We start from the raw sequence: 27432 nt of genomic DNA, 5'->3' as shown, positions 1-27432 counted from the left end.
ACCAATACGAAAAACTCCAGTCTGTGAACATAATGAAGTTTCCACCATCTCTGTGGAGTTGTGGTCTGCAGAGGGTCTAAAATCTGGGGGAGACCATAATCCTGTACGGACGTGGTTTCATGGTCAGACCAAAGTCTGCACTGAGATCCAGCTCCTGTCCAGGAACATTTTCAATCCGCAAACCGTGGAGCAGCGTGGTGAGAAACACAAACATCTCCAAACGTGCGACTCCATCCCCGAGGCAGCGCCTCTTCCCCAGGCCGAAGATGAGAACCTTCTCAGTCAGCTCCTTGTTCAGTTGTCCAGACGGGCCCAGGAAGCGGCGAGGCCGAAATGTCTCCGGATCACCCCAAAGATCCCTGGTTCAAAATTAAAAACATGAAAACTGTACAGTTTGCATATGTATTCCCACCATTTGAACGTTGCCACATTTTGCAATGTTACAACCACAAAGCTGTATGCATGTTGCTGGAATTTAGACTAACGCAAACGGGACACAGGTCAGGGATGAAGTTTGAAGCAGGTTTAGTTTATGAAACAATATCCTCGGCTCTAACATCTCACAGGAATCCATCATCCCAAAATGTGGAAGTGTATGACACAGCTGTGCACACCTAACAAGACACATCCTGGTCTACATGCAAATCCCCACGTATAGCAGAAAACTAGCACTGCACATCAACCTGAAAAAAACATCCATAAAACCATAAAATACTTTTTTAAAAGTGGGGAAGCAGGTCAGAGTTTACGGGAAGATGTATGCAGCTTAATAACAGATCAGCATTGAAGGAAAATCCTGTATGAGGTTGGAAAAGATTTGATTCAGGGCCAGAGCTTTGACTTCTAGCAGCACAACAAGCCTGAATGCACATTCAGATATAGAAAGGAATGGTTTAGGTCAAAGTATGTTGATGAATCAGAATGGGCTAGTCAAAGTCCAGACTTAAACGCCACTGAGAATCAGTGCAAAGGCTTGAAAACAGATGATCGCAAACACAGCCCATCCAGTCTGACTGTGTGTGAGCCTTTTTCTAAAGAAACGGCAAAAATGTTTGTCTCTAGATGCAAATCTTCCAGAGACCTGCCCCAAATGACTTGCAGCTGTGATTGCAATAAAACACCGTCATGCATAGTAGTAAAAAGGTGGAGCTGAATACAAAGGCACTTCATGCTTTTCATTTTTGGTTTGACAAAAAGGAAAACTAGGTGTCCTTTGCCCCTCAACTTCACAATCACGTGTTTCTTTGTGTTGGTGGTTACCATAGTCCTAAAAAATAGACTGATAATTGTTGCTGGAACAATAAATATATAAAAAAGTTAGGAATACTTTTGGAAGGCACCATGAATGGAGTAATAAAATAGGTATATTTCTGTTCTAAAAGTAGAGAAACACATGGATAAAAACAACTGATCTGGTAGTAAACCTTGTTTAAACCATAAAGCTCTGTCAGTGGTTGTGATTACTCACACATCGTGATTGACTTGATACTGGTTAACGAAGACACACGTGTCCTTCGGGATGAAATATCCATTCAGGATGGTGTCTCTTGTGGTGCTGGTAGATAGAGAGAAACATGTGGAAGGTATGACAGCGCTCACGATGAAGACGCCACGATGTGCTGCAGCCAAAGGTCAAGCCTTACCAGTGAGGGATGGTGAAAGGAACATAGGAGGAGTGACGAAACACCTCAAATATGAACGCCTCAGTGAAGGGCATGCTGGGCTTATCTGGAAACCGTGGAAGTCTGGCTGAGCCGACGTGTTCATCTTAAAAGACAAGGACACATCAGATTCAAGCAAGCCTTTACAGTAAACAGTGAAGTTTTATTTAATAACGTGGTGACTTTTTTTTGAAAATGTCTTACAAAGGGCATTACTATCCCTTGAACTTTTTCATACAATACAAACACAACATTTAATGCATTTTATCTGGATTTTAAGAGATGGACCAACTCAAAGTGCAGTAGCACAGATTTAAACATTTGTTTGGTATTTTGTATTAAACCGCCCTGGTTTATTTTGTACAAGCAGCCTTTGTTATAGTTATAGCTGCACGTCTATTGTGGTAATGTTCTACCAGCAATTTAAAAACGGTTTTAGGATCCAACCAAACAAAACATTCTGCATGCAGGACAAAACGTTTCATTCTGCTCTTATCGGACCAAAGCACCTTCCTCCACATGTTTGCTATGTGCCCTTACATGGCTTGTGGCAAACTTCTTAGCTGTTTTTCAATGTGGTTTTGAGGTGTGTGCCAGCAGAGAAATACCTAAAACATGCAGGAAAGGACTAAAACTTGGGGCCACTGCTCTACCAAACCTGTCAGGCAGAGGTGTCAAACTACAGTCCTCAAAGATCAAGTGCCTGGCAACATTTAGTGCGACCCGTGTCCAAAAACACCTGAATCAAAAGACGGCATTTCCGTCTCAGCATGCCGTGGAGTTCAACAGAGTCTTGCTAATGAGCCGATTATGGGATTTAGGCGAGTTGACACAGAGACACCTCTAAAAGTTACAGGGCACCAGTCCTCAAGGAACTGGAGTTTGAGCCCTGTGCTCTAAGGTATTTGCAGAACAGCTGAGAATAAATGACACACAGCAGGACATTTAAATGGTGTCCTATGAAGGCAATGGACAGCACTGGGGTTTATATAGAATGATCAGATTAAATGGGGATGAATGCAGATGGACAACGCTTTTCCCAGATTTTTATTTGTAAAGAATTTAGAAAATTGAGGATTATTTTCCTTCCCAACAACAATCCCAACAATATGCATGAAAATGTGTGATGAGACATGACAAAAAGTAAAACAGTTGAACAGGTGTGAAAACTCTGAAATGCAAGGAAGATTGTAGGACGTTAACGATTGCATTACAGTGCATTATCTGCTCGTTGAAAATAATCCTGGCTTTGCTGATAAGGTGTCCGGTCCATCATTACAAAGTACTGCCTCTAATCCTGTTCCCTCAAATACTGCAGCCGAGTTAAAGAACAATGGTAAATTATGGTCGCTCAGAGCCTTGCGTGTCACTGCCTTTGTGTCTCCCTGGAACTCTCCAACCCTTGTCCTGTTCTGATCCGTCCTGTCACCTCCTCCTAGCACCCCCCCCCCCCCCCCTTGCTCTCACTGTGGAAATGTGACGTGCCTCAGAACATTCAGCAACGCTTCGGTCGGTCCACACCAGAAGCACCTCCGGTGTCAGCAAAATTTGGAGTGACCTTTTGCGGCTGTTTCTCGAAACCAGTTGGCTTTTTCATCATGTTGCTTCTTTAAAATAGACAAATTACATCCTTCTGCTTACCCCCATGCACATTAAAAACATTCTCCTGAATGTTACAGCTCCACCTTCACGGTGAATGTTTTATTTCCCGTTGGGGCTGAATTTGACAGTGATTCATATTTTCCACATCACTAATATTAGGAACTATTGCAGTTTGAGTTTGCCTCTATAATAAACCAGGAGACACGGGCTCATTAGTGATGTACTACTTGGATTCATTAATGAGCAACCTGCTATTTTTGGACAATAAGACCCTGACTCACTCATGAGACCAAAGGGGCTCACGCTATTTTGCATTGCGTACATTCTTCCAGTCCTGAAAGGCGGCGTTTACGCTGAACAAGGCCATTGGGGGTTGTAGCTTGTATCATGCACACACTTCTACAATTTGGCTCCAGATATCTGACCTGTCGAGACATGAAACCATACCTATCTCCTGCTGTATTTCGTCCTGGATGTCGGGAAACTTGATGAGGTACAACAGGCTCCACTGCAACCCAGCGATGATGGTGTCGAAACCTTTTGGAAGGGCACAAAATGCACAGCTGCAGGAAAATGAGGGCATCCTTCCAAGCAGTAACGGCATTAACGGCACTCTGGTAGTCCTTCTAACCTGCACCGAAGATGTCTATGACGGTGTGGATGATCTGAGAGTTAGAGAGCAGAGACGTGTCCCCGTCTTCTTCTCTGCCGTCACAAAGCGCAATCAGAGCATCTGTGATGTCCCGGATGCAGTTCTGCGGCCGCACATTCAAAAACACGACTTGCTGTCATTATTATAGCTTGGGGGAAAATAGATCAATTTTGTGATCACTTGTAATTATGTAAAAAAAAAAAAAAAAAAAAAAAAAAAAGAATTTGGTCTGAAAATGAAATGCATCAATTAGGGAAGAGATGTTAATCAGTCCTGGTGGGACGCGTGTCTTCCACTAGGTTGGTAATTCCTAATTAGAGTGCGTGCGAACATTTTAGCCACTCTGCACAAGAACAAAAGTCCAGCCCGGGGGACTTGTTTGTTATTTCTTTGGCTGCAGTAGCCGCTGCCGTATGTGTGCAATGTCAGATTCAAAGAGAGGGATGCAAATAAGTGGGAACGATCTAAAGGAAACGAGACTCGCACACATGCAATGGCCGAACCTATGTAGTCCTGCATCCATGAAGTATGAAGTAAAGATGTAATTAAGTAGGAGACCTCAAGACATAAACCACGTCAGAATTTATTAATACTTTAGACAAGGTTGATTTATCTTTCCTTTTCACTCTATTACAATCAAATTCCTGTTTTTTTTATGTGGGGTGCAGGCTTCTTTACCTTATCAAAGGTGTTGATGTGTTCCTGGATCCTTCGCTCCATAAATCCGTTCATTCTGTGAATGTACTGGACCATTTTTCTCAGAGAAGGGCTGGGAAAGTGGCGAAACACTGGGAAGAAATCCGCCAAGTTCCCCGCTGCAAAGAGTTTCAGGACCTCATTGTTGATGTTGACAATGGTGAGAAACTCCTGGTCATTGTGGTCATATCTTCTCCCGAAACACAGGGCACACACAACGTTCGCCACGGAGGTCACCAAGGATATCGCCGGATCTATACCCCTCATCTCGTTGCTCTTGGCAGCTTGCTTCCGGATCACCTCCACCATCTCAGCAGCTTCAGCGCACACCTGCTCCTCCAGGAGGCAGGTGGCCCCTGAGCCCCTCGGCTCAGCCTGGGAGAAGGACCTGAGGGCATTTTTGCACAGCTTTTTATGGAGCAGCCATGCGGGTCCATACTTCTCACTGAAGGTCATGCTGGTCCCGTCGGCTACGGCGGAAAAAGTGAAAAGTTCGGGTCGTCCTGCAAAATCTTCCCCCTGACGAACCAGCGCCTGCCTGATGGTGGCGTACCCACTGAGAATGACCACCGTTAAAGAGCCGAAGCGCATCTGGAGCACAGACACACACAGTGATGGTCAGAAGGTCACACACACTCATCGTGGACATGAATGGTTAAAGGTTAAAGGTACATTATACGCATTCTTTCTCAAAAATGGAATAATAATAAAATAAACAACTTTCGTTCATTTCAAAAAGAAAAATAGCCACATTATTTGACTTTTTATTTATTCATACGTTAGTAGGTCACTCTGGTTGCATACAAAGTTTTTATGAAAGATTGTCATGTCCTGCTGGCATATTAGTTATTATTTTGGTGTTTTACGCTTTGTTTTTTATCAATTTGTTACTAAATAAAGCCTTTCGTGTTTACTTCACAGAGGAATAACAGAGGAAGTACAACACTGCGCATGCACAGCAGGGGATAAAACAAGGACGCTGCTAACGGCTATTAGCTTCACCCAGTAAAACAATGCAGAGTGGTCCAAGATCCAGAGAAAGAAAAAACACAAAAAATATATGTTTCCAACAGAGAAAATACTGGAATACCACTGGGAATCCAGTATGAACATTGGTGTTCACTGTAGGAGACGCTAAAGCCATTGATCGCTCAGATGTAACTATAGAGTTGATTGGCGTGAGTATATTTTCTGATATAATTCCAAAAAGAGTAAAAAACAAAGCAACTGGACTTGTTTTCCGTAGTTTGAAGACGTTTCGCTTCCTATCCAGGAAGCTTTCTCAATTCAAAAGGTCTAGAGTAATGATGAGTACCAAGCTTTATACTCCTGTCCAAACAAAGGCCTTGTAATGGCTTAGATAACATGCAAATTCAACAGAAACGGGTCCACCCCTTAGTAATGGGCGGTCGTTAAAGACATTAAACCAGCAGATTGGACCGAAACTGGTCCACTCCTTTATAACGAGGAGTCATTAGGGTTGTTATTGGCCTGGCTTGCAGCAACGCTGTTTTGTTCACCCGGATGAGGGTGAGGATTGAGGTGGTGATGAGGTGATGATTGGCCGGAATTAATCCTATAGCTGTATTAAAAGTTTTTGAGAGTTGGAACTTAAGGCCCCTTCCTCTGTTTAAGGTTGGTTTTCCCTCCTATCCAGGAGAAAGCTTTTTGGAGAGGAAGCGAAACGTCTTCAAACTACTAAATAAAACTCAATTATTTTATTAATTAAGCAAAGCAGCATTATAACAGTTCTGCGATACTGCTGGTAGATGGCAACACATCTGTTTAATCTGGTCATCGCGCCTGGTGCGGGGCTATTTTCATCCACAAAAAGGGCCAACAAAACATTATCAGGATGGAGGCTTGGTGTATATAACTTTATTTTATCATGAACAAATGATTTTTGGTCTTTTTTATAACCATATAACTTGACTATGTATCTTTAATGCATATTTTCCATAGTCAACACAGGGTCATAATTATACATACATCTCTGTTAATATTTAATCAAAGGTTCCTTAACAAGTTGCACCGGAGCGGCCCACCTCTGGTATATTTTAGGTTCTATATTTGACCTCTTGTCCTTGACAGAAATGCTATAGTTCATTCAATGAGTTGGTTTCCTGGCACATATTTGAAGTCCACAAATTTCAGAACAGGGCCATGGTTGGTGTCATTCCAAATGCCTGATGTTCACAATTTAAACCACCCGACCCTGAGTTTAACCCTCAGACAGAAGGAAATTGGTTGTGATCTTGAGCAGGCACCGGAACCACCGAGATTCAAGCCTATCATAAACCAAAATATGTTACACCAGCAGTGTCTCTTTCCATGCTGCACACAAAAACATGGATTCCAAGCAGTTAACCAGGAAACAAGTGCCTGCTCCAAAGCTGACACCTTCAAAAACTTAACTCCAAACTCCCTCTTGAGTTTTAAGATCAAATGACACAAAGATTGAGGTGTGGGCACAGTGACAATAAGTATATTTGGTAAGTTTGAAGAAGTCAAGGCGAGAATACTTCATCATGCTGAGGGGTCTGCTTAAGTACTATGAACCGCAGCTACTGGTGCATGGTACCTTCAAATTATTTGACCCTTTGCTAATGTATGTACCATCTTTCAAAGAGGGGTTATGGATAAAATGCATCAATGTACATTATCACCATCTGATGAGAAAACCAGTCAAATGTCCAGCAAGAATTATACCAGGTCCTCGCTGATAGCTACAAAGACATTGCATTTAATTTTAATATACTAAATAAGATCTCTAATATAATAATAATAATAATGATGATAATAATACCTTGAAAACATCTCCATACTGCAGTCCCAGGCGAGTTAGTGAGAGATGCATCTGGTCCCCCACCTGGAGCAGATTGCCCACAAGGGGCCAGGGGTTGGGGCCTGGCAGAGTGAGGAACTTTGCCCGGTCCAAGTGGGAGTCATGGTGGTAGGGGAAGAAAAATCTCTGGCTCTGTTTTGCCCTGATTGCCATCAGTAGGAGAGTAAGAAGGCACAGAGCAACAGTGACACTGGACAGAGATGCACTGGGGTCCTCCTTGGTTGACAGGTATCCTGACAGGACCAGCCCCATGTTGCCAAATCCCGAAAAGGCTAAATAAACAACAGAAAGTGAAACCAATGTGTTTATATATATATATATATATATATATATATATATATATATATATATATATATATATATATATATATATATATATATATATATATATATATATATATCTGTTTGTGTTTTGTTGGGTTTCTTCCTCTCATAGTAAAAAAAAAAGACAGGAAGACGGATAATTACAGGAAAGAAACCCCCAGATTAGAACTCCTTTTATCTTTTCCTGTTTACCAGGGTGGATTACAGTGGATGAAATCCACGCCAAAGTTGACAGCGTTTTCCTATTCCTGATGATCCCCCTCTTAGCATATAAAGATATATAAAACTCCTCCAGACAGTTTCTGCAGACAAACAAACAAATACTGTGGGAAACTGGCTGTACTGAAGGTGGAATGTGTTTGGGAATAACTCACCGCACAGTCTCCTTTGCAGCTTTTATGTGGAAAACTAAACGGCTGAGAGACGACAGCGCCATGCAGACCGGGTTAGTTTGATGAAGTTTGCAGAAAGGAGGTTTGACGAATAGTATGGGGAGGGGAACTCCCCCTCTGCAGAGGAAGCTGCTGCCCTCTTAAAGGGTCAGCCTGCAGCCCTGTGCTGTGGCTCAAAACGCATAAATAAGCGAGCCTAAATCAATAAAGCATATTTAAGTTTCTTGAGACGATCGTGGATGAACGGATGCATTTTAAATACGCTCCAATGTAGCTGCATCAAAATTGTGGGATCATTCTTAGGAAGACATGTCTATGCAATTATTTTTAGGTTATTATTAGGGTCGTGTGTCTGAATTACTGCAACATTCTAAAACGATAAAAAAAAAAAAACGCGAATGCATTACGTAACAGAAATGTGATCTGTGAACTGTAATTTGTGTAATGGTCACAAGAGGGTGCTGTTTGTCATTTTAGGTGAGCAATATCCAGCCAGTTTCAGGCGAATGTGGCAGTTTGTTCAGACCTTCATATTCAGCTTTAGATCAGACAAAATTGGAACATATCTTTAAAAAAAATTAACACACGTCTACTCCTAAAATTCAGTCTCCAATGCATGACAGGACAGGCCAATTTAATGTGGACTTCAAATTAAGGTTGGACTAATAGTTGTAACCTGCACCACCTTGCAAACGTTTTCACACGCCTTAACCCTTTTGAAATTTTGTGAAGTCACATCCAAATCAGCACACAGTGGCAAGAATAGTTAAATTTTTTTTAATAACCTTTTTTTAAAACAACTACATACTGAACCAGAGTGGAATTCAGACAACCTTTATGACCTTTCAGTGTTTAATTGGAAGCCATTAGTTGTTTTCTACAAGTCATGAGGCGGACCACAGGCAATAGCTGGAAGAAGGTGTTCTGGTCAGATGGTGCCAAAATTGAGCATTATGGTCTACATCCAAAACACTTTGAGTAAAAGATTAGCTGTGAACCATGGTGGTGGGAGCTTCATGATGTGGGGGCGCTTTTCTTCAGGCAGAACAGGGAACCTGGTCTCAGTAGACGGCAAGAAAATCTTTCAGAGGCTGAAAATATTTACAGCTGTCCGGCAGGACAACAACTAACCTAAACATATACCTCTAACCTCTATCAGACCCCAGTCCTGACCTAAAAAAAAATAGCAGTCTGTGAAATGACTTAATTGTTTAAATTTCGTAGTTGCTCTCTGCCAAATCTGTTTGAGTTTCAGCTATTTTGGGGGAAAAAGGCAGAGGCAATGTAAAAAGCCGGTTAGAGAAAATGTCCCTAAAGACTTGGAGCTGTATACGCAGCTCTAAATGTGGTCCTGTCTTCAATTTGCAATAGTTTTCAGATTTTCTCTAAAGAAAAAATAAAGAAAAAACACCCAACAAAGCATTTTGTCTTCCTTCCAATTCAGTGTCCATTGAACATGAAATAGTCCCAGCACAAAATCTAATAAAGCTTCTTGCATATATAAATCAAGTTGAGCGCCATCAAGCGGAGTAAAATCTATTTTCTCTTTTTGGCATTAAGACAGCAACTCTTATAACGGCATTGCCAGACAGGACACACAAAAAACATCTATCATCTTCCTTTCACTCTATAATGATTTACAACTTTGTAGTCTGTGACACAAACCTCCAGCAAAATGCATTGATGTTTGTGGTTTACAAATACTGTATGTAGGATGTACAAAACTTTTTTTTAATGCAACATGATATTAGTGACCCTATTTTAAATTGGGTTACATCTGATTACACCCCTCACATTTCTTTCATCTCGCCCATCACAGTTTTACATTTTGTGATTTATTAAACGTATTCATCACGTTCCCTCCTTCTTTTGTTTGCTTTTATCCCTAAATGTACATGTTGTCCTGGTCCTGTTCTCGCACCATTGTCATTCTTTTTGTGGTCTTTCTTACCCGCCATTAAACTGTCATATTAGCTCAAGCTCAACGCTGTAAGCTCCAGCGACAGCTCCTTTGACCTGGTGCTCCACATGCGCCTCTGGTCCCATCTCCAGCAGCGACAGACACCAGTTCACTGAAGAGATTCAGGATGGGTTGTGAAATGTTTTTGTTTTTTTTGGTTTGTTTGTTTTTTTATTCCAAACCATTTGTCCTTTACCTTCTACGTTATAGTTATGTACTGCTAATGTTGTACTATCATAAGAAAACCAAATGAAACAGATTGAAGATGACATTGTTGAATAAAGGGTTCAAATTAGTTACAGTTATAGTTTTCAATTCGTCAATGTGTTGCTTTGAAAGTACTGACCAGTTCTAGTATACATATTTGGTGAAAACCCAGGTCTGTTTTCTCAGTTTCTTTGTTGTCATATGCACCACTGGTTGGGTTTAAAATTAACTCTTTGATTTATTTAATTGTTAATTTATACAAGAAACTGTGATACGGGCTCAGCCCTGAAGGTATTCTTGTCCAAGCATGCCCTCCTCTCTCTACAATCGTGCACCAGTCGAATGTTCAGAGCCAGCCCAACTCTCTGAATTCCCAGTTGTAACCTTTGCCCTTCTAGTGCCAACCTGCTGCCGATGCCAGCACTTCCTCTGGCACTGTTTCCATTTAATGGAAGGCGATGCCGTCTAAAGGTTACACGAAAAGAGGTAGTTACACTCCCTGAGTTACGAGGAAGGAGTCAGGACCCAAATGCAGAGTGGCGGAGTGATCAGGTTTTGATACAAACAAACAGAACTAACAGTGAAGAACAGGTAGAGCAATGTTCTTCATTGGAAGAACATTGAAGTAATTTTCTTGTTGATTTGCGTGCTTAGGCTGTGATGGTGAAGAATAAAACCGCTCTTAGTTTTACCTTAATTTTTGGCAGACACCTGTAGACTTTGGATCAGAAATCCAAAGTAAGACCAGATGATGATGCCTGTGGCATGTTTGACTAATGGCAGTGTTGTTTCGATGACAATGATACCTTTCGGATCCAAAAAAGGTACCCCAAAAAAAATAAAACAACTGGACTTCTATTTTGAAGCTGAAGACTTCAGCATATGAAGTCCAGTTGTTTTATTTTTTAACCTTTTTTGGATTGATCATGACCTGGATGACGGAGAATCTTCACCAACAGTACCTTTAAGAAACTTAATTTACTGAAACTAAAGTTTGCCAAAATACAACCTACACATTCTCCAACAAAGTTTGAGGAGATTTCAGCCACCCTTGGGTTGTGGATTAAAAGGCTTCTCTGTCACTACCCAATTATTCGGTTCAGAGATGTGGAGTATATAGAAGACTGTCGTCATGTGTGGGAGAAAACAAGTCCTGCAGCTCCCTCCGTGATGCTGTCAGCATCTTGGCCGTCTCCTGGTCCAGTTTCAATTTTGGAGAAAAATTCAGTTTTTGTCAATGAATCCTTTTCGATCCTTTGTAAACAATAGATTCATCTAAACGATGCAGATGAGCCAATGTCAGGAAAGTGCTTTAGTCCAACGGAGCTTTATTTCATGGCAATCAGATTCACTATAATTGATGTTAGGCATTTACCCCAAAAAAAACAGATGCTGAAACTATTTAAAAGGGGTCTTCAGCCAAGTATGCACACTTATGTAACCATGTTAATGCAGCATGTGTTTATTTTTTATTGGACAGTGAATGTTACATTGCATGTGCAATCATTTAGATATTTTTATCATGCTTTAGTTTTGTTTGTTTTTACATCACAAGAACCTGGCATTTTAATGAGGGTGTGTACTCGCTTTTTTAGAACCATGTATTTTAATGAGAGTGATTAGATGAAAGGATGCAGGTGATTGATAAGTAGGAAACAAGATAACAGTAACCAAAGACATCAGGGACAATGGGAGGTAACAAAGGAAACCAACTGGTGAAACAGATCAGAAGCAGGGATAAGAAACAGGACTCAAGAAATGAAACCGTAGACACTAACACATGTTTATCAAGGGCTGAACAAGCAGTAAGAGCAGTAAGTTGTTGAGGGTGTTGTGATGAGGGCAAATACACCCAGTCTTTGTTTTTATTTTCCTATCATATCGTCTTACATTATTTTGTTATAATGCAGCAGATCGAGTGTTACTGTGGTATTTATTGCATATTTTCACTCTGGTATTAACTGCATACTAACCTGGTAACAGGAGTGTTCGCTGATAGAATCAACATCCAAAAGAGTCCTGGGTTCAAAAAGAACAAAAATGCAAAGAAACAATAGAGTTTTCTGAGTTATCTAAACTTTTAGCTTCATCTAAACCTTCAACTTGTATGTTAGACTCAATCCCATCCAAGTTATTTAAGGAAGTATTTCCTTTCATTAATGCCCCCATTTTAGACATGATTAATCTATCCTTAGAAAATGGATATGTACCACAGATTTTTAAAGTAGCTGTTATTAAACTTTTACTTAAGAAACCTTCTCTTGATCAAGATGACTTAATAAATCACAGACCTATATCTAATCCTCTTTTCTTATCTATAATTCTTGAGAAAGTAGTTCTGAAGTATGTGAACATTTACAAAGTAATGACCTATTTGAAGAGTTTCAGTCAGGCTTCAGAGCTCATCATAGCACTGAAACAGCTCTGGTGAAGGTCACTAATGATGTTCTTATGGCCTCAGATAATGGACTTGTGTCTATACTTGTCCTGTTAGATCTCAGTGCTGCATTTGGTACAGTTGATCTCAAGATTCTCCTAGAAAGATTTGAACATACTGTAGGGATTGAGGGAAAAGCATTGGGCTGATTTAAATCTTATTTTAGCTTAAAGGGTCACTTGTGGAGTACCACAGGGTTCATTTCTCGGGCCAATTCTCAAGGCCAATTCTCTTTATTTTATATATATATATATATATATATATATATATATATATATATATATATATATATATATATATATATATATATATATATAAAAACAAACAAATGCTTCCGATTGGTAAAATGGTCAGACAAAGTGGGAATGTTATGCTGATGACACTCAGCTATATTTATCCATAAATCCTGATGAATCCAGTTTCAGTTACTTTGACCACAGGCATGTCTTGATGACAATAAAAGCTGGATGACTTTAAATGTTCTGCTTTAAAATTCTGACTAGACAGAAATTGTCATCTATGGACCAGAGCATTGATTACCAAGATAGGATCTTGTTTCTGTATCCTGGTTTTCCCTGCCCTTGCCCGATCTCTACAGAGATTCTGATTTCTGGACAACAACCCTGTTTCTGTGCCCCGACCACAAGGCTTGCCCATCGCCTGAATTTGTAAATTGACCTCTGCCTCCACGTCTGTGACCCTTGCCAGTCTCTTGGATTCCGGATTGTCAATCTGTCAATTTGCCAGGCACTGCAGCACTGACTAAAGCCTGCACTAAGATGCAGCCTGCTGTGACATCATCACCTTCGCCAGCCATTCTCACCGGCTTCTCTGGGGAGTTAAGGGACGAACCAACAGGGTCATGTCCCCAGTCCCGATTGTGAAAAGGTTAGGGGCTTTTCTATCTAGTCTCTCTGATTATTCTGACTTTTTATCAGCCACTAACCTGTTCTCTCCAATTTTTAGACGTTGCTGCTTGTTCCTGCACAGGTTCCCTGACTCCCACAATTTTTTTTGTTCTGTTTTTTTAATTTATTAAAATGTATTTTTTTAATTGTAAAATTAATTCCTTTTAAAACATTCTCTGTATCTGGGAGAAATTGTGGGTCCACAATCCGATGTATTCTTACATCATTTGAGGGCATCATGAATACTTATTTCTGTCATTTTAGTCTGTAAATTGAGGAAATCAAATGTCATGTTTAGACATTTAATAATGGAACTTTTTGTTATTTAACATTTTTATCTTATGTATAGTTTGGTACAAAATGTGTCCTGTAAATACATTTCCATGAGTTTTATACTTGAGAGTTCTTGTTTCTTGTGTTTTTATTTTAGCACCTCATGTCACAAAGCTTTTAAAGAATAAAATTTAGATAAATGGGGAAAAAAGAAAAGATTAATATGATCAATCGTAATTGTTAGCATCATCAAAAATATTTATTCAACCTTTTTTTCCCAGTTATAAAAATACATTTGTACAACTAAAATTGTTTCATCTGTTACATTTGTTCAACATGTCTACAATTTACAGGTATACAAAACTTGTCGTTTAATAAAAAATATTTTTGTTCCAATGCCACATCTGTTGCGACGGTGACAGTCATGCTATCCTTCATCCATCATGAGCGGTGAGTTGTTTGAATTGTCCTGTTTTCCTTTTCTTATCTTCTTGGAGCAGCACCCTGACCTCTGCCTTTTCCAGGTTGGGGCTGAGGTGACCTCGTGTTTCCAGGAGGCCCCCCTCTTGGCCCGGGGGCGCGGGTCACAGGCCGCCTGGGGTTCGGGGCAGCCAGTGACACTTCCTTTTGGACGTTTACTCCTTTCTCTGCTGTGCCTGGTTTCGTTTTAGTCGGCTTGACGCTCTTATCGATTACAACCTCTTAAAAGACAAATGAAAAAAAAACCTCGGTGAGGACATCTGAGTGTCTGCTATATGCACGGATATCAAAAATGTGTGCATTTCTGTACCAGGCGGTTTCTCCTCCTCAGCGGGAGGCGGTGCAAGAGATTTGTCTGGCATCAGGTCTTCCAGGTCTTTCATCACTTGATTAGTGCTGTCCTTGTTGTTCCTCCGATTCTTCTCATCCTCTCGAGCCTGAATTATCAACCAGTTTAGCAGACAACAATCTTCATGGCCGAACGAAGCAAAACACATACACAAGAAATAGGAAAGAAGCGCACACTAATACTGACCATTTGCATCTTCTTTTTCAGGTCAGTATTTGCTTGTTGGTAGGCTTTTGACACTGTGTTCAAATAGTAGATGGCCAGTCTGTGGAAGAGGAAATCTCTTTAGCTAAATTATGCATTATTGTAAAGAACGCTAACCTAAAGTTATACCGTGAATACGCTGTGACCATAAAAATTGACTAATAGGTAATTTTACAGTATATTTACAGTTCATTACAGCATTCTGTGTTTTACTTAGATGGACTTGCAAAATCCACAGATAGAGTTGCAAGGATTACAACAGAGGAGTCCAGTGTCAAAATCACATGTACAAAACCATAGAAGAAGACTAGATTTATTTGACAGACACAAAACAACTATTTATGATCTACGTTTACTTACATCATAAGAAGGATAGCAGGCATGATGAGTCCAGGGTTGCTGGCATATATAAAAATGTTCCCAATAAAAGCTGGTAGATCCTGGTCAATAGTCTCTATTACCACATCATACATCTTCTCTTGGCCACTGAAGGAAACATGAAATAGTGAAGTGTTTTAGCTGTTCTTTAGATGTATAAGTCAACTAAATATCTGAAACTAAGCAAATAATTTTACCCAAAAGTGAGAGTTCATGATTTTCAATCTCAGGTTTCCTGATAAAAGTCAAGTATTAGTAGCAGAAGACTGCCCTTGCTTCTTCATTTAGTATAAATTAGTCCTGGAGGCTGAATCTAACCTCTAGTCCGGTTCACTATTCTATAAGCTTTAAAATCATCGTCTTATTTGCATTGGATGGGTATTTACGAAGAAGCCAGTGATTAACATGAATTGAGATGTCTGATAGAAAACAATAAATATTAGTGGTTTGGCTGAATGCTATTTTATTGATTTGTATTATTTTACATGCTAAGTTCTTGGCACATCTTTATCACAGGAAAGCCACTGGTGATGCAATGCCTTCTCCCTTTGTTCCACGATGGGGATATAGCACTTTCATTAACTTCTTATCCTCTAGTCTACACAACTACCTACCTGAATGGCCCACAGTCAAAGGACGGGGCCAGAGTCATCATGGAGTAGACAACAGGAAGCAGGCTAAGAAACAGCACTAGTAGCAGCAGGCCCATGTAGAAGTTGTTGGACCGTGAGGCTTTGAACACTCGCTCATGAGGAACATTGCAAGCCATCACTGCCCAGGACTGATAATACATCGAGGTCAGGAGCCGAAGGACGTTCATGCCCACTAGACCCGGGGCATAAAATGCACCCATCCTAAGGATGACAGCAAACGTAGAAATGTTATTTTAAAAGGAGTCAGTCATCAGCTTACATACAACCAGTTATTTATTTAAATGAAGTGAGTTCAGAATAAATATTTAACATAATGTGGTTTGCAACAGGCTACTGTATTAATAGCAAGGGTGCATGCAGCCCCACAGATTAACAGAATTACTATATCCTAATATATTGAGTGGCTGAATTTACCATATCATTCCTTGATTGAAGACAAGCCCTAGGACATTTCCGCTGATGTCAAACTCTCCATATGAAGGCTAGAATAAACACAACAGCGAGATGAATACGCCAACCTGAATTGAAAAACAGCAGGTCAATACACTTTGTATTTGCTGCTCCCTTTTTCAGTCTGTCTCTGTCTTCTTCTGCCTATCTCCCTCTCTGTAATTAAGATCCCATTTCAGTCTCACGTTACACTTAGTGCTTAGGATCGCCTGTCTTGCCAGATGTCACTTTGTAGTATCAAGTTCACTTTAATCTAATGCAAACTTGGCCATGTTTGCTGTGTTTACAGGCGCAATTATTTAGTCATGAAAGGTTATTCTGATTGCTGCATTGGAAGAAGAAGAAGACTACGCAGGAACAAATGGCAACAGAATAATACATAAAGAAAAACCTCTCCTTTGGTTAGCCAAACAAAACAGAAATGAATACGTACAATGGACTTGGCAACACACATATGAGCACTCACAAATCCGGCCTCCAGGTCCCAGCACCAGCAGTAATTGAGGAAACGGACGATGAAAGCGCGTGCAAAGTCACCGACAAGAATAGTCAAATAGGTAACCTGCACATCCGAGACGATTAGCTTCACAAATTCCTGCAGAAGGAAAAGAGGCAAAAGCAAACAGAAACAACTATAATCCAAACAATCCAGTCTACGGTCTCATCCTTGAGAAAAAGCTGGACATTTGTGCTTCTAAGTAAGTAATAATAATGTATAACATCGGTGCTTACTCTTCCAACTCCAGTCTCCCAGCAGGGACCCCTGATGACATCAGCGGGGGCCACTTTTGGAGGAGGCACATCCGTGGTATTGTAGAACGAGCTGTAGTTGGCATAGTATTGATGTAAAGCCCATTCAGTGGCGTTCTTGATGGATTTTTCAGTTTCCAGCTGAAAACACAATCAGCGAAACCCGTCTATGCAACATGGTTCACATAATTCAAATTCCTGCTGTGTGTTGGTTTAAATGGCTTCCTAAACAATTTTTGCTAGTGCTGGCTAAAGAAAAAATGGCTTTCTGAAAGAAACCACATCTGTGTGATAGCAAACTAATATACAAATAAACTAATGTTCCTTTTGAATGTTTTCCAAAAATTGAAATAAACATGACACGCTAGAAATTGCTATTATATATTTAAATCAATTGTGTACATTCCTTTTATTATTCAATATATGTATCAGAGCATTTTTTGCATATTTAATGTGAAATACATGAAATCATTTCATGTTATTACTAATGCTTATTAAATACTACTTCAATTTCAAAGCCATTCTTTATCGGTTCTGCTGTTGTAAGTCGTACCTTGGCAGTAACCTCGTCAAAGAGGGCAAACAGAAACGTGTAAAGATTTCCAAGGAAAAGGGCAAAGATCCGTCCCAGTTGCCATTTAAGGGCAATACGGGGATGATAGTCTTCCAACTCCGCAATGGTTTCAAATAGAGGAGGACACACAAGCCCAAGCAGTGACATCACAAACTCCACCTGATACACCGGAGGAGACAGGTTAATTACTGATCTCGTTTGTTACTCTCATGTTGCACCTTTGGACGTTACATGGGCACTTGCCTCATTGTTTTCAAACCACGTGAGGGTTTTGGGGTCCATCTTAGCGAACTCTTGGGACCTTTTCACCACAAAGTAGATGAGATACCCGCTGCCACCGAGGCTGCACAGGATGAGAAAGTTAGCAAAAACCCTGAGGAAGCGTCGGAGGTGGATGTTCTCGTCTTTCTGGTTCTCCTGTTCATCCACTATGGATTCCTAGAAGACAGATAAAGGCTGTCAAATATACAATAATACGTTTATTACCTCAATCGTCACGTTGCAGCACACATCTCAAAGGACGTATGTAAGGAAAGGAAGTCAAAGGAGGGTACAGTTTTCTCAGACACCTGTTAAATGCAAATTATGTTAAAATCTTTGCCATCTAAAATATTTTGCTGAAGTATTATCTAGCAAACTAAAAGTAACATTAAAAAGCCTTTTTATATTACAAAACCTTTAAGATTTCATTTGAGAATCCTAAAAAGCTAAGCACACGCATGAGCAGACACACCTGCTAACCTTGAAGCTGGTGGTAATGGAGGCGTACTTGTTGTCCGCAGTCTCTGGGTTTCCTATCAGGTAGTCCCAGCTGGTGAACATTTTCCAGCTGAAGATGAATTCCCCCTCGTCTCCCCCGTCTCCTCCTTCGTTCGCGTTGCGCGCCATCCTGAGGAGATAGTGACCATCACCCATCCAGATCTATACTCTGACAGCGGCCAGCCAGTTCGTCTTTTGCGTACGTTCTGATGACGACCAACAAGCTGTATCCAAAAACTCCGACGCTCGTGAGGAGGTACGACAGAGGGAGTCTGTACTGCAGGACCCCGATGGTCCGGTCGTTGTTGTAGTACCCGTAGAACAAAATAGAATATTTGCAGTAACCCTGTAAATGATTGCAACATAAATGTATTCATGTGGAAACACGCATATTCCAATACTATCGTACAAGAAGATCAAAATGCGGCTCAACCAACAATAACAAGATGTTAAACTTCAATGGATGTTTTTTTAGCACTCCTGTAAGACCAATTTCCTTTGGGAGAGCATAACAAGGGCTGAAGACCCAAATAACCCAAAATTCCTAGAAGCTACTCCAATCCATTTACTATAATGATGTGTCGATTCAGCTGTTTGTACTCTCTATTATTGAACATAGAGAAATACTACTACTACTCATCAGTAGTATTTAATACATTTAGAAATTATGATACACTGATTTGAAATTGATTTGATTCCACAACAAGATGATTCAACAAACATTTTATGATCAAAATTCAAACTCTTTCTTCTGTTAGCTCAGTTACTCGCGCTATACCACAGGAACAAGTTAGAAATTCTCTATTTAGTGACGAAGCAAAGATCCTCACCCCAAAGTCAAAAAGGACAGAGAAGTCCATGGCTGTGTCCTCTTCATCTCTGGGGACAGTTTTTCTGGGAATGGAGCCGTATGGAAGACCCATAAGAACCTAAACACAAACGAGAGTTATGAAAGGGAGAAAATCGAGAGATGGGAGTATCTGTGGTGACTGTGAGGAGACTTCTAACCTCAGGGAGCACCACCAGGCCAAACATGAACCCAAAGAGGACCAGATTTAAACCGTACATCCACCTCAGAAAAAGGAAATATGACGCTACTGATGATCCAAAGTGACCTGTGGTTATGCAAAAAAAAAAAAAAAAATTAATTACTCAAATAGACATTAGCTAAGGACTTTTACAGAAAAATGTGTTTTTGGTACCAACTTTCAACTTCCTTTATCTTCCTCTCCCAGGGTATACAGGCCGTTTTGAAGTTCTCAAAATCACGATTGAATTTGATGAGTTTCTAGGTGAGAAAGGGTTTTAACTCTAACAATATCTCCCTCAATATTAATCAGTCATGTTTACGATAAAGGGAGCATAATGGGTGTATTACCTTAGTCATCATCACTTTGAAAGCATACAGTCTCCTGCCTTTCCCTTTACCAAGAGCTCCTTCAAACTTTTCAACAAAGTCCTGGGCCTCCCTGTTAATCCAATGAGGGGGAAAAAAAATCAAAAAAGACTGAAGTTAATGTCCGTCATTAAGCTAAAACAAAACAAAATGGTCATTGTAAGCAAGGCGACAGGTGCTTCGAAATCCATGAGCTGAGTCAACCACAAGAACGCGTATTGAAGAAGATCATGAAAAAGTTATAGCTTCTCTTCTATCATGCTGTCATGTTCACTGATCTGTACATGAAAACAAACAAACCTCCCTGTCTCCCACTCACACCGTAACTTATCCAACACAAAGTGGATTTCAGAGAACAGGCTGAGCTTTTCTTTTTACTTGAGCAGTGAGAGCCTCTTGTTCATGCGCCAGGGTTTGTTCCTTAAAGTGGCAATCAGCTTCTTCTTCTCCTCCACCTGTTCCTTCAGCGCTGCGATCTCTCCCTCTGACAAGGATTCTTCATCAGAGTCGGAGGAGGAAGAAGAGGAGGAGCTGCTAAAAAAAGAGCATAAATGTCTCTTATCGTGATCACAGCAGGGTTCGAAAAGATTTGTCAGAAGTCCCTTCCTGTGTGGAAGATCTATATTTTAAAAGGACACTTTCAGAAGGTTCGCAAATGTTTTTTAGTGCGAAGGTAAATGAGTGACAGCTTGGAAACAGTTTATTATTTTTGCAGCAGTATTTTGATACATGAGAAAAGTAGTGTTTTTTTACATCTTTTTTTTTACATCTGAACCGAGCTTCCTCACTTGTGTTTTTAAACATTACAGTTGGATGAAAAGGCTTACATAGAACCATCATGAGGTGAATAGCAAATTATTTTGAGGTTTTTAAATGATTATACTAAGCCGACTCTTCCCACAGCGGAATGACAACAAAGTGCATTTGTAATGATTCTTAAATATGATTCTAAATTATGTGGACTCGTACACACAGGCTCGAAAAATCAGCAAATAGTTTCAACTGCATTTTATCGTCAGATCTCCTCGAGTGTATAAAGCCAAGCAGCAAAGCATGCAGACTGCTCCTACAAACATTTCTAAAAGACTGAGCCGCCTTTTACACAGGAGCGAAGTGAACTCCAGGATAGAACCACCTGTGCAATGAGACGAGTCATGAAACCCTTTATGGTAAATATTCCACAGTGAACCGTTTATGGTAATATAACAAAGTGGAAGCTATTGGGAACGAGAGAATGTCAGCCATGAAGTGCAAGTTCACATGAAATCACATGGTGGGGTCAGTCTGAGGCGCATGATGGGCCACCCTCAGCAGAGTAATAGATACAGACTTCCTTCATGCAGTCTTCAGATTAACTCACCAACCATGCACAGAGAGCTTGATCTAAAGGAGTTGCATGGCTGAGTAGCTGCATATAAGTCTTATATCACGTGCAATGTCAGGCTTTTATTGCAGTGCTGTATAATATGGTGCTATTGGACACTAGGGCCGTGGGGATGTGCTCTCTGGAGTGACCGATCAGCAAGCTAATGGAAAAGTCTGGGTGTGGCAGTTCCCAGGAGGACAGCTGGGCTCGGTCCCTCGCTTCCAGCAGAAGGAACTCTGAAGGCTGCAGCCTACAGAGACATTTTGGACCATTTAATTCTCCCAACTCTTTGGTAACAGTCTGGGGATGGCCCCTTCCTGTTCTAACATGATTAATACACAAAGAAAAGTCCGTAAAGACGTGGACGTGCTGGTGTAGTAGGACGGGACAGATCTACATTCGACAACAGCGTCTAACCTCACAAACGCACTTGTGGAATAATTGTCAAAAAATTGTCAACAACAAATCCTTCCCAGAAGAGTTGAAGCAGTTCTAGTAAAACTCTTCAGTTTGAAAAACCTCATATCGAATGGTACTTTTCTGGAACATTGGTAACTTTTTGTTTCATCTGACCATTAAACTTGTTTACTAGAGAACACATGGTTTATTAATGGGGAGCTGCAAACCACAGCAGAGTTTAGAGGTATGAGTTCAGGGGCTTCTTTCTTGCATCATCTCAGTCCATGTCTATAAAACTCTTGACTATGGACAGGGACAGTTTCCAGTCCCTGGTAAGCTTGATCCTCAGTGGTTCTTGAATTGTCCCTAAATTGTTTAGAGACTATAATTACTTCATAGAACAGCAGACCTTAGCAAGGTGGTGACACTCCTTCACAACGTATACTTTTTATTGTTTATGTGGAATAAATATCTTTGAACCTGAGGCTTTTTGAATATATAGGTAAAATAAATTTTACAACTTGTGTAAATCTATAATTTGCATCGTCTGTGAATCAGTTGGACTATCCCAGAGTTCTGGGTCTTGGTGAGTCCAATAAGTGCTGTCAAAAACGTATTTTTCATGCTGGAAAAGAGATGCCACCAGCTGCAGCCAGTCATGGTTGTTAACATAATCATGGCCACTTATTGATTTTTTTTTAGGTGGGTTCATAAGCTTGAGTTAATGTTTTTACCATATATTAATGGGACAATTGAAGTCTATGAATTATTATGTCTTTCATGCCCATGAAGAGTGCATAAAAACTTTTGACCACGGTAGACCACACAGCTGCTCTGTCAAAAAAAAAGCCTTCAAGATACGTTTTAAAATAGAAAACCTTGTCAATGTACTAAGGGTGATCCCACTGCGGTAGATCCTTTCTTGGATGATACAATTTGCTTGATTTATAAAAAGCAAGAACAAATAGTGCTTGGGTTTCCAAATGCTAATATACTTGTATAATTCATCCTTCAGTATTGCTTTTTCTATATAAACGGCTAATTAGACTTTTTTGAATCTTCAGGGAATGCATAAAAACAGGTTTAATACGTTAATATTGTATATTTTGCTTTTGCAACTCGTACAAAGACATCGTTCTTAGTAGTTTTGTAGTTTTTATCATGGTCTTCTAATTGATGCTAAGTATATGACAGTGTGTTAAGGGGACTGATTTGGTGTTCGATGTCACACCCAATTTAATGTTATTCAAATGCTATCATGTCCTTTGGCGAACTGCATCTATCAGCTTTGTGTGACCTGTTTAGCAGGAGTCTGGATGAGGCTGCTTGGGCAGAGACGCCCATATGGATGAACACATCATGCAGATAGGAGACAGTTATGTCTGTGACTGTTCACCTGCTCATTTTCTTCTTCTTCTTCTTGTCCTTATTCTCCCCATCTTTTCCTTTCACGTTTCCCTTCTGCTCCTTATTCTGCTCCTCTTTCTCCTTTTTGGATACAGCTCTCCCAGCTTTTTTTCTGCCCACTTTTTCCTCCTCACTTTCCTCATCGCTCGTCTCCTTAGCAGCTTTTTTCTTAGAGGCCTTCGATCCTTTTCTTGCTGCCCTTCGTTTATCTCCCTCCTCATCTTCATCACTGTCTTGGGGCTTGGTCCTCTTCCCTCGTCCCCGTCTTTGAGGGGTCTCGTCCTCATCCGTCTTGGTTGTCTTCCTCCGTCCTCGTCGTCGAGGCGGCTCATCCTCCTCCTCCTCCTCATCCTCATCCTCATCTTCACTGACTTGCTTGGCTTTACGTTGTGACTTAGATCTCCTGTTTCGACTTCTTCTCCTTGCCTCTTCTGCAAAAAGCATAGGCTGAATTTTAGTAGATATTGCAATGCCATAGGGTTTGCATTCATGACTTACAATTAAAATGTAGATACAGATGAAGACACAAATGTGGGAATCTTTAAAAGCATTTAAACTTAATTAAAGTTGCATAATCTTAAACTGAGTGCATTTATAATTTAGGGTAAAAATCCCATGTAGAGAAATAATAGTTTTCAGTAAAATCCCCAGTTGTACTACCAGTACCAATCACTTTAAAACAGTAATGGCCAATATTTCTCTAATTAGTGTCCCACCATCACCATAAACATGACACGACACAGAGACCCATTTCCTTTAGCCACTGTCCACTGGACTGGACAAGAGCTCCAGAGTGTAAGAGAGTTGACGAAGATCTTCGAAGCTCAGCTGAACTGCAGCAATGAATGGCATTTTGGCGTCCCAGGTCTACATTCAATTCAATTCAATTCAATTTTATTTATATAGCGCCAATTCATGAAACATGTCATCTCAAGGCACTTTCCAAAGTCAAATTCAATCAGATTATACATGGCAACTATAAAATGCTCTTTACACAACCTACTGGTTGTTTCAGAATTATTTTAGGAAATAGCTTTTTCTGTCCTACCATAAGAAACATAAAAATGTGGAATTTGCCAAACTCTATTGGGATTCTAACCGAAAGCTTTGGTCAGATCAGCTTTTAGACAACAAACAATTCAGGTGGGTTTAAAATCAAGCAAGTGGATAAATAATAGGATCCAAAACATATAAGCAAACCAATGCAGAAATGGTAAACCAGACACCAAAATCAGCTTTGTTTCGTGGTCATCTAAGTCCACAGACTGAAATCCCTTAGAAAACGTGTCAGGTAAAAAAGAGCACAGGAAAGCCTTGGGCTCTTCCCCACTAAAAAGAGGGTGGAGAGATGACTGGTCAAACATCCCTGCCTCTGTATGCTGCAACCTTTTGAAATCTTGTAAGGGAATACAAGCATCACTGTTTATAAAAGTAGGTTGTGGAAATTATTGACGGCAGCATTACCAACAACTGGGCTACTGGGGATTTTGATAAAAGGAAATTCTGAGCATGGGATTTAAAAAACAAGAGAAAACGCTGAATAATATGTCAAAATTAAAGTTATATTTTTTTCTCTCTTTTTAGTGAAAGATACATATGTTAATGCATGAAATATGTTTTTGCATCTCTTCTTATGGAGCATGGGAGATCTTTTATGAAATAAAAAAGTTACTTCTTAGACTGAGAGAGGTCAAATAGTAAAAAACAACAACATGCAAATGAAGGTGTAATAATTGATATTGACTGTTACAAACTATATATTTATATATTTAAAGCAGATCAACAGATATTGCCAATTGTGTCTCACTTCAACAGAACAGATCTTGAATAACTAACCTTCACTGTCACTATCAGGCTCAGCATCCACATCCATCCCGACTGAAAAAAAAAAAAATCAAAAACAGTCCAACACAAGTCTGAGTAACAGATAAACCATCATGAATTACTTGTGTTATGAAATATGGGGGTCTTTAAAGAAAATAAACATAAAGTCTTTAGCCTATTAGTATAAAACTCTCACCATTTTCAACTTCAATGATATCGTGGTTTCTCCTCTTCGGAGGCATTTTCCCGTTTGTTTGTTGTTTTTCAGTCCTTTGTTTCTTCTTCTCTTCCTGTTATTTTTTTACATCCAAACTTGATTGATCCGCTCCATTTGTGAGTAAGTCAAAACTACAGCGGATTCACTGTGATGCTCCAAGGTGAAAATACCACTTTACACAACCGCGCACACACACCAACAGGAACAGGTGTGCTGCTGTTAGAGACATTTCAGTTGTGGGCTCCTTGGTGACCACCAGAGGCTCAAAGCCCATTGGGCGAGGAAAGGAAGCCAGCGGAGGAAACAGAGTCTGACAGACAATGGAGCTGTCGATCAAAATGTTAATGGATACCATACCACCAAGACAGGGGAGAATATACATTCACTAATTGATTATGTTTATTGACACTCAACAAGGAGAAAAAGAGTTGAAACTCCTGTTTATGAAAACTCTTCCTCTATAAAATGGATTATTTGTATTAGGGTAACACATGACGTCCTCATACTGAAATCGCTTTGACAGCAAGCACTAATGATCTCTGCCATTTACCTAAAACCCAGAAAGGTGACACCTTGTAGAAAAAAAACAGGCCAGAACACATTAAAGTTGGATGAAATACGACGTAATCCGGATGGAGGAGTGAAACAAGTCACTGTTCTTGGATGGTGTACAGAGTGTTCACCTGGGGAAGAAGAAGTGCCAGCTGAACAAACAGGAGCCGTTTGACTCGAGTCAAGACGGTGACTTCATTATCAGCATCGGCCCTAGATAAGTCTGTCAGCCTTCCAGGCCACAAAGTGGAGCTCGAGTTCGGGGTTTGTCTAATCTACTTTAAAACAGTGATTAGAAATGTATCTCTGCACTGGCAAAGCAGCAAAGAAATCCTATATTGATCACACAAGGGAAGAGATAGATGTGTACAGGCTCCCAGAACCATTTACATTTTGTCGCGCAACAACGACAAACTTTTATGTATTTTATTGCGGCTTTATGCGATGGACTGATACAAAGAAGTTGGTAATTTTGAAATTGGAGGAAAATGGTCAGCTCTAGCTCTTTGCACATGCAGAAACGGGAATGTTTGGCCAGTCTTCCTCGTAAAACACCTCAAGCTCAGTCAGATATGAGGGAGAACGTCTGAGCAGAACAATGAACTCTTTACCCCGGACGCTTGTTTATTGTACGCCAGAGCTGACCTTTTAGAAAATGCAAGGTGGGCCAGGACATTTTGTGTTTTAAACAAAACCTATTTAAAAATGCAGAGGAAACATGAGCTGCTGGCTGCTACACGGCTCGGCGATAGCAGCAAAGGCTGGATGGGTTGTATCTGAAAGACAAGATGAAGCTTTGGGATCGAGACTGTAATCCACATACTTACTCGCTGACTACCAATCTATCTATCCGTCTAAGCTGCAAAATCAGTGCTTGCACAACCCCCTCCTCCTCTCTCCGTTTCTGTCGTGAGGTAGAGATGGTCGTCACCTTACAGAGGAAACCAAGACATCCGGTAATGTGCGATCCGTTAAGGCTGGGTTTCCTGCCCCATTGTACCGGCCTGAACAGAGACTGGGATGGAGCCAGAACCTAACCCCAGTAGGAGGGTGATACAGGGGACATGTGTGGGTTGATGTTACTGAGAATACCAATGTTTAATCTTCTTCTCCTGTAACATTAAGACTGAGTCTCCAGCACACCTGCAACGCTAATGAATACTATTAATATGTCCGTTCCAACTTCATTAAAGGACGTGATTGACAGTGTGTGGCTCCTCTTTCCAGATGAGTGGCAGACTGTCAGTCAGTGGTTCTCAGATAAAAACAGTATTGATAATTAATGCTTACCTGCCATGGATTTATCCTTGGCAACCACTTAGGGAGGGTTTCATATTCAATGGTCTCACCTGAGTGACAACCAACACTTTTACCTCTGTGGAAAACCTCTCACCACATAGCTCTTAGTTTTCAGTATAAACCGCACAGAAATCTCAGTTTAAGAACAGAACTAAAGCTGAATTAACCACACAGATCCAGATGGCAGGTTGACCTACAAGATAACAGAGTACATCGCAAAAGTATTCATGCCATTAGAGTACAAACAACGTACTTTACAAGAGATTTTTCAGAACTTTTGCGCAGAAAAGAGTCTGAAAAGTGTGCAGGGCATGTTTCTACCAGCTTTACACATCTAGAAATTAAACCTGCTTCGCAATCTTCTTTACAAAAATAATAAATAAAAGAAAAAAGCCAAATCTCAGTCAGGTTGGATGTA

General features: G+C 40.4%; 2 protein-coding genes across 3 annotated transcripts; both read right to left on the bottom strand.

Moving 5' to 3' along the window:
• On the bottom strand, window positions 1-8236 carry LOC105939221 (cytochrome P450 1A1-like). The gene is given in 8 exon segments (NM_001309918.1): window positions 1-359; window positions 1469-1555; window positions 1644-1767; window positions 3711-3800; window positions 3895-4018; window positions 4594-5202; window positions 7418-7728; window positions 8155-8236. Coding segments are annotated over 7 exon segments (1608 nt in total). The 5' UTR covers window positions 7709-7728; window positions 8155-8236; the 3' UTR covers window positions 1-76.
• Window positions 8237-14206: 5970 nt separating this feature from the next.
• Window positions 14207-25380, bottom strand: tmc2b (transmembrane channel-like 2b). 2 transcript variants are annotated; one of them, XM_012881301.3, is made up of 20 exons: window positions 25143-25380; window positions 24959-25000; window positions 23112-23553; window positions 20329-20484; window positions 19933-20023; window positions 19761-19842; window positions 19563-19669; window positions 19385-19483; window positions 18758-18900; window positions 18537-18684; window positions 18039-18233; window positions 17775-17954; window positions 17204-17362; window positions 16938-17066; window positions 16436-16503; window positions 15983-16222; window positions 15351-15476; window positions 14973-15051; window positions 14748-14874; window positions 14207-14658 (listed from the first exon to the last, which is right to left on the bottom strand). In XM_012881301.3, exons 1-20 carry the CDS (start codon window positions 25186-25188, stop codon window positions 14441-14443), a joined length of 2877 nt encoding a protein of 958 aa, XP_012736755.2. In that variant the 5' UTR covers window positions 25189-25380; the 3' UTR covers window positions 14207-14440. The 2 variants fall into 2 exon arrangements, with proteins under 2 accessions (XP_012736755.2, XP_021163613.2); XM_021307938.2 differs by having other exon boundaries at window positions 20329-20481.
• Window positions 25381-27432: the final 2052 nt, after the last annotated feature.

The sequence above is a fragment of the Fundulus heteroclitus genome, chromosome 12 (assembly GCF_011125445.2).
Source record: "Fundulus heteroclitus isolate FHET01 chromosome 12, MU-UCD_Fhet_4.1, whole genome shotgun sequence".
In the NCBI taxonomy this organism is placed as follows: domain Eukaryota; kingdom Metazoa; phylum Chordata; class Actinopteri; order Cyprinodontiformes; family Fundulidae; genus Fundulus; species Fundulus heteroclitus.
Note: the sequence above shows the minus strand (reverse complement) of the source record. Positions and strands in the feature narration are given on the sequence as shown.

Excerpts from the sequence above, each read along its gene's own strand:
- tmc2b (XM_012881301.3), bottom strand. The coding sequence starts at position 25,188 with ATGCCTCCGAAGAGGAGAAACCACGATATCATTGAAGTTGAAAATG. Across the intron at positions 18,901-19,384 it reads CTGTCCTTTTTGACTTTGGG|GGTTACTGCAAATATTCTAT; the intron begins GTGAGGATCTTT and ends AATCATTTACAG. Across the intron at positions 15,477-15,982 it reads TTTGACTGTGGGCCATTCAG|TGGCCAAGAGAAGATGTATG; the intron begins GTAGGTAGTTGT and ends TGTTTCCTTCAG.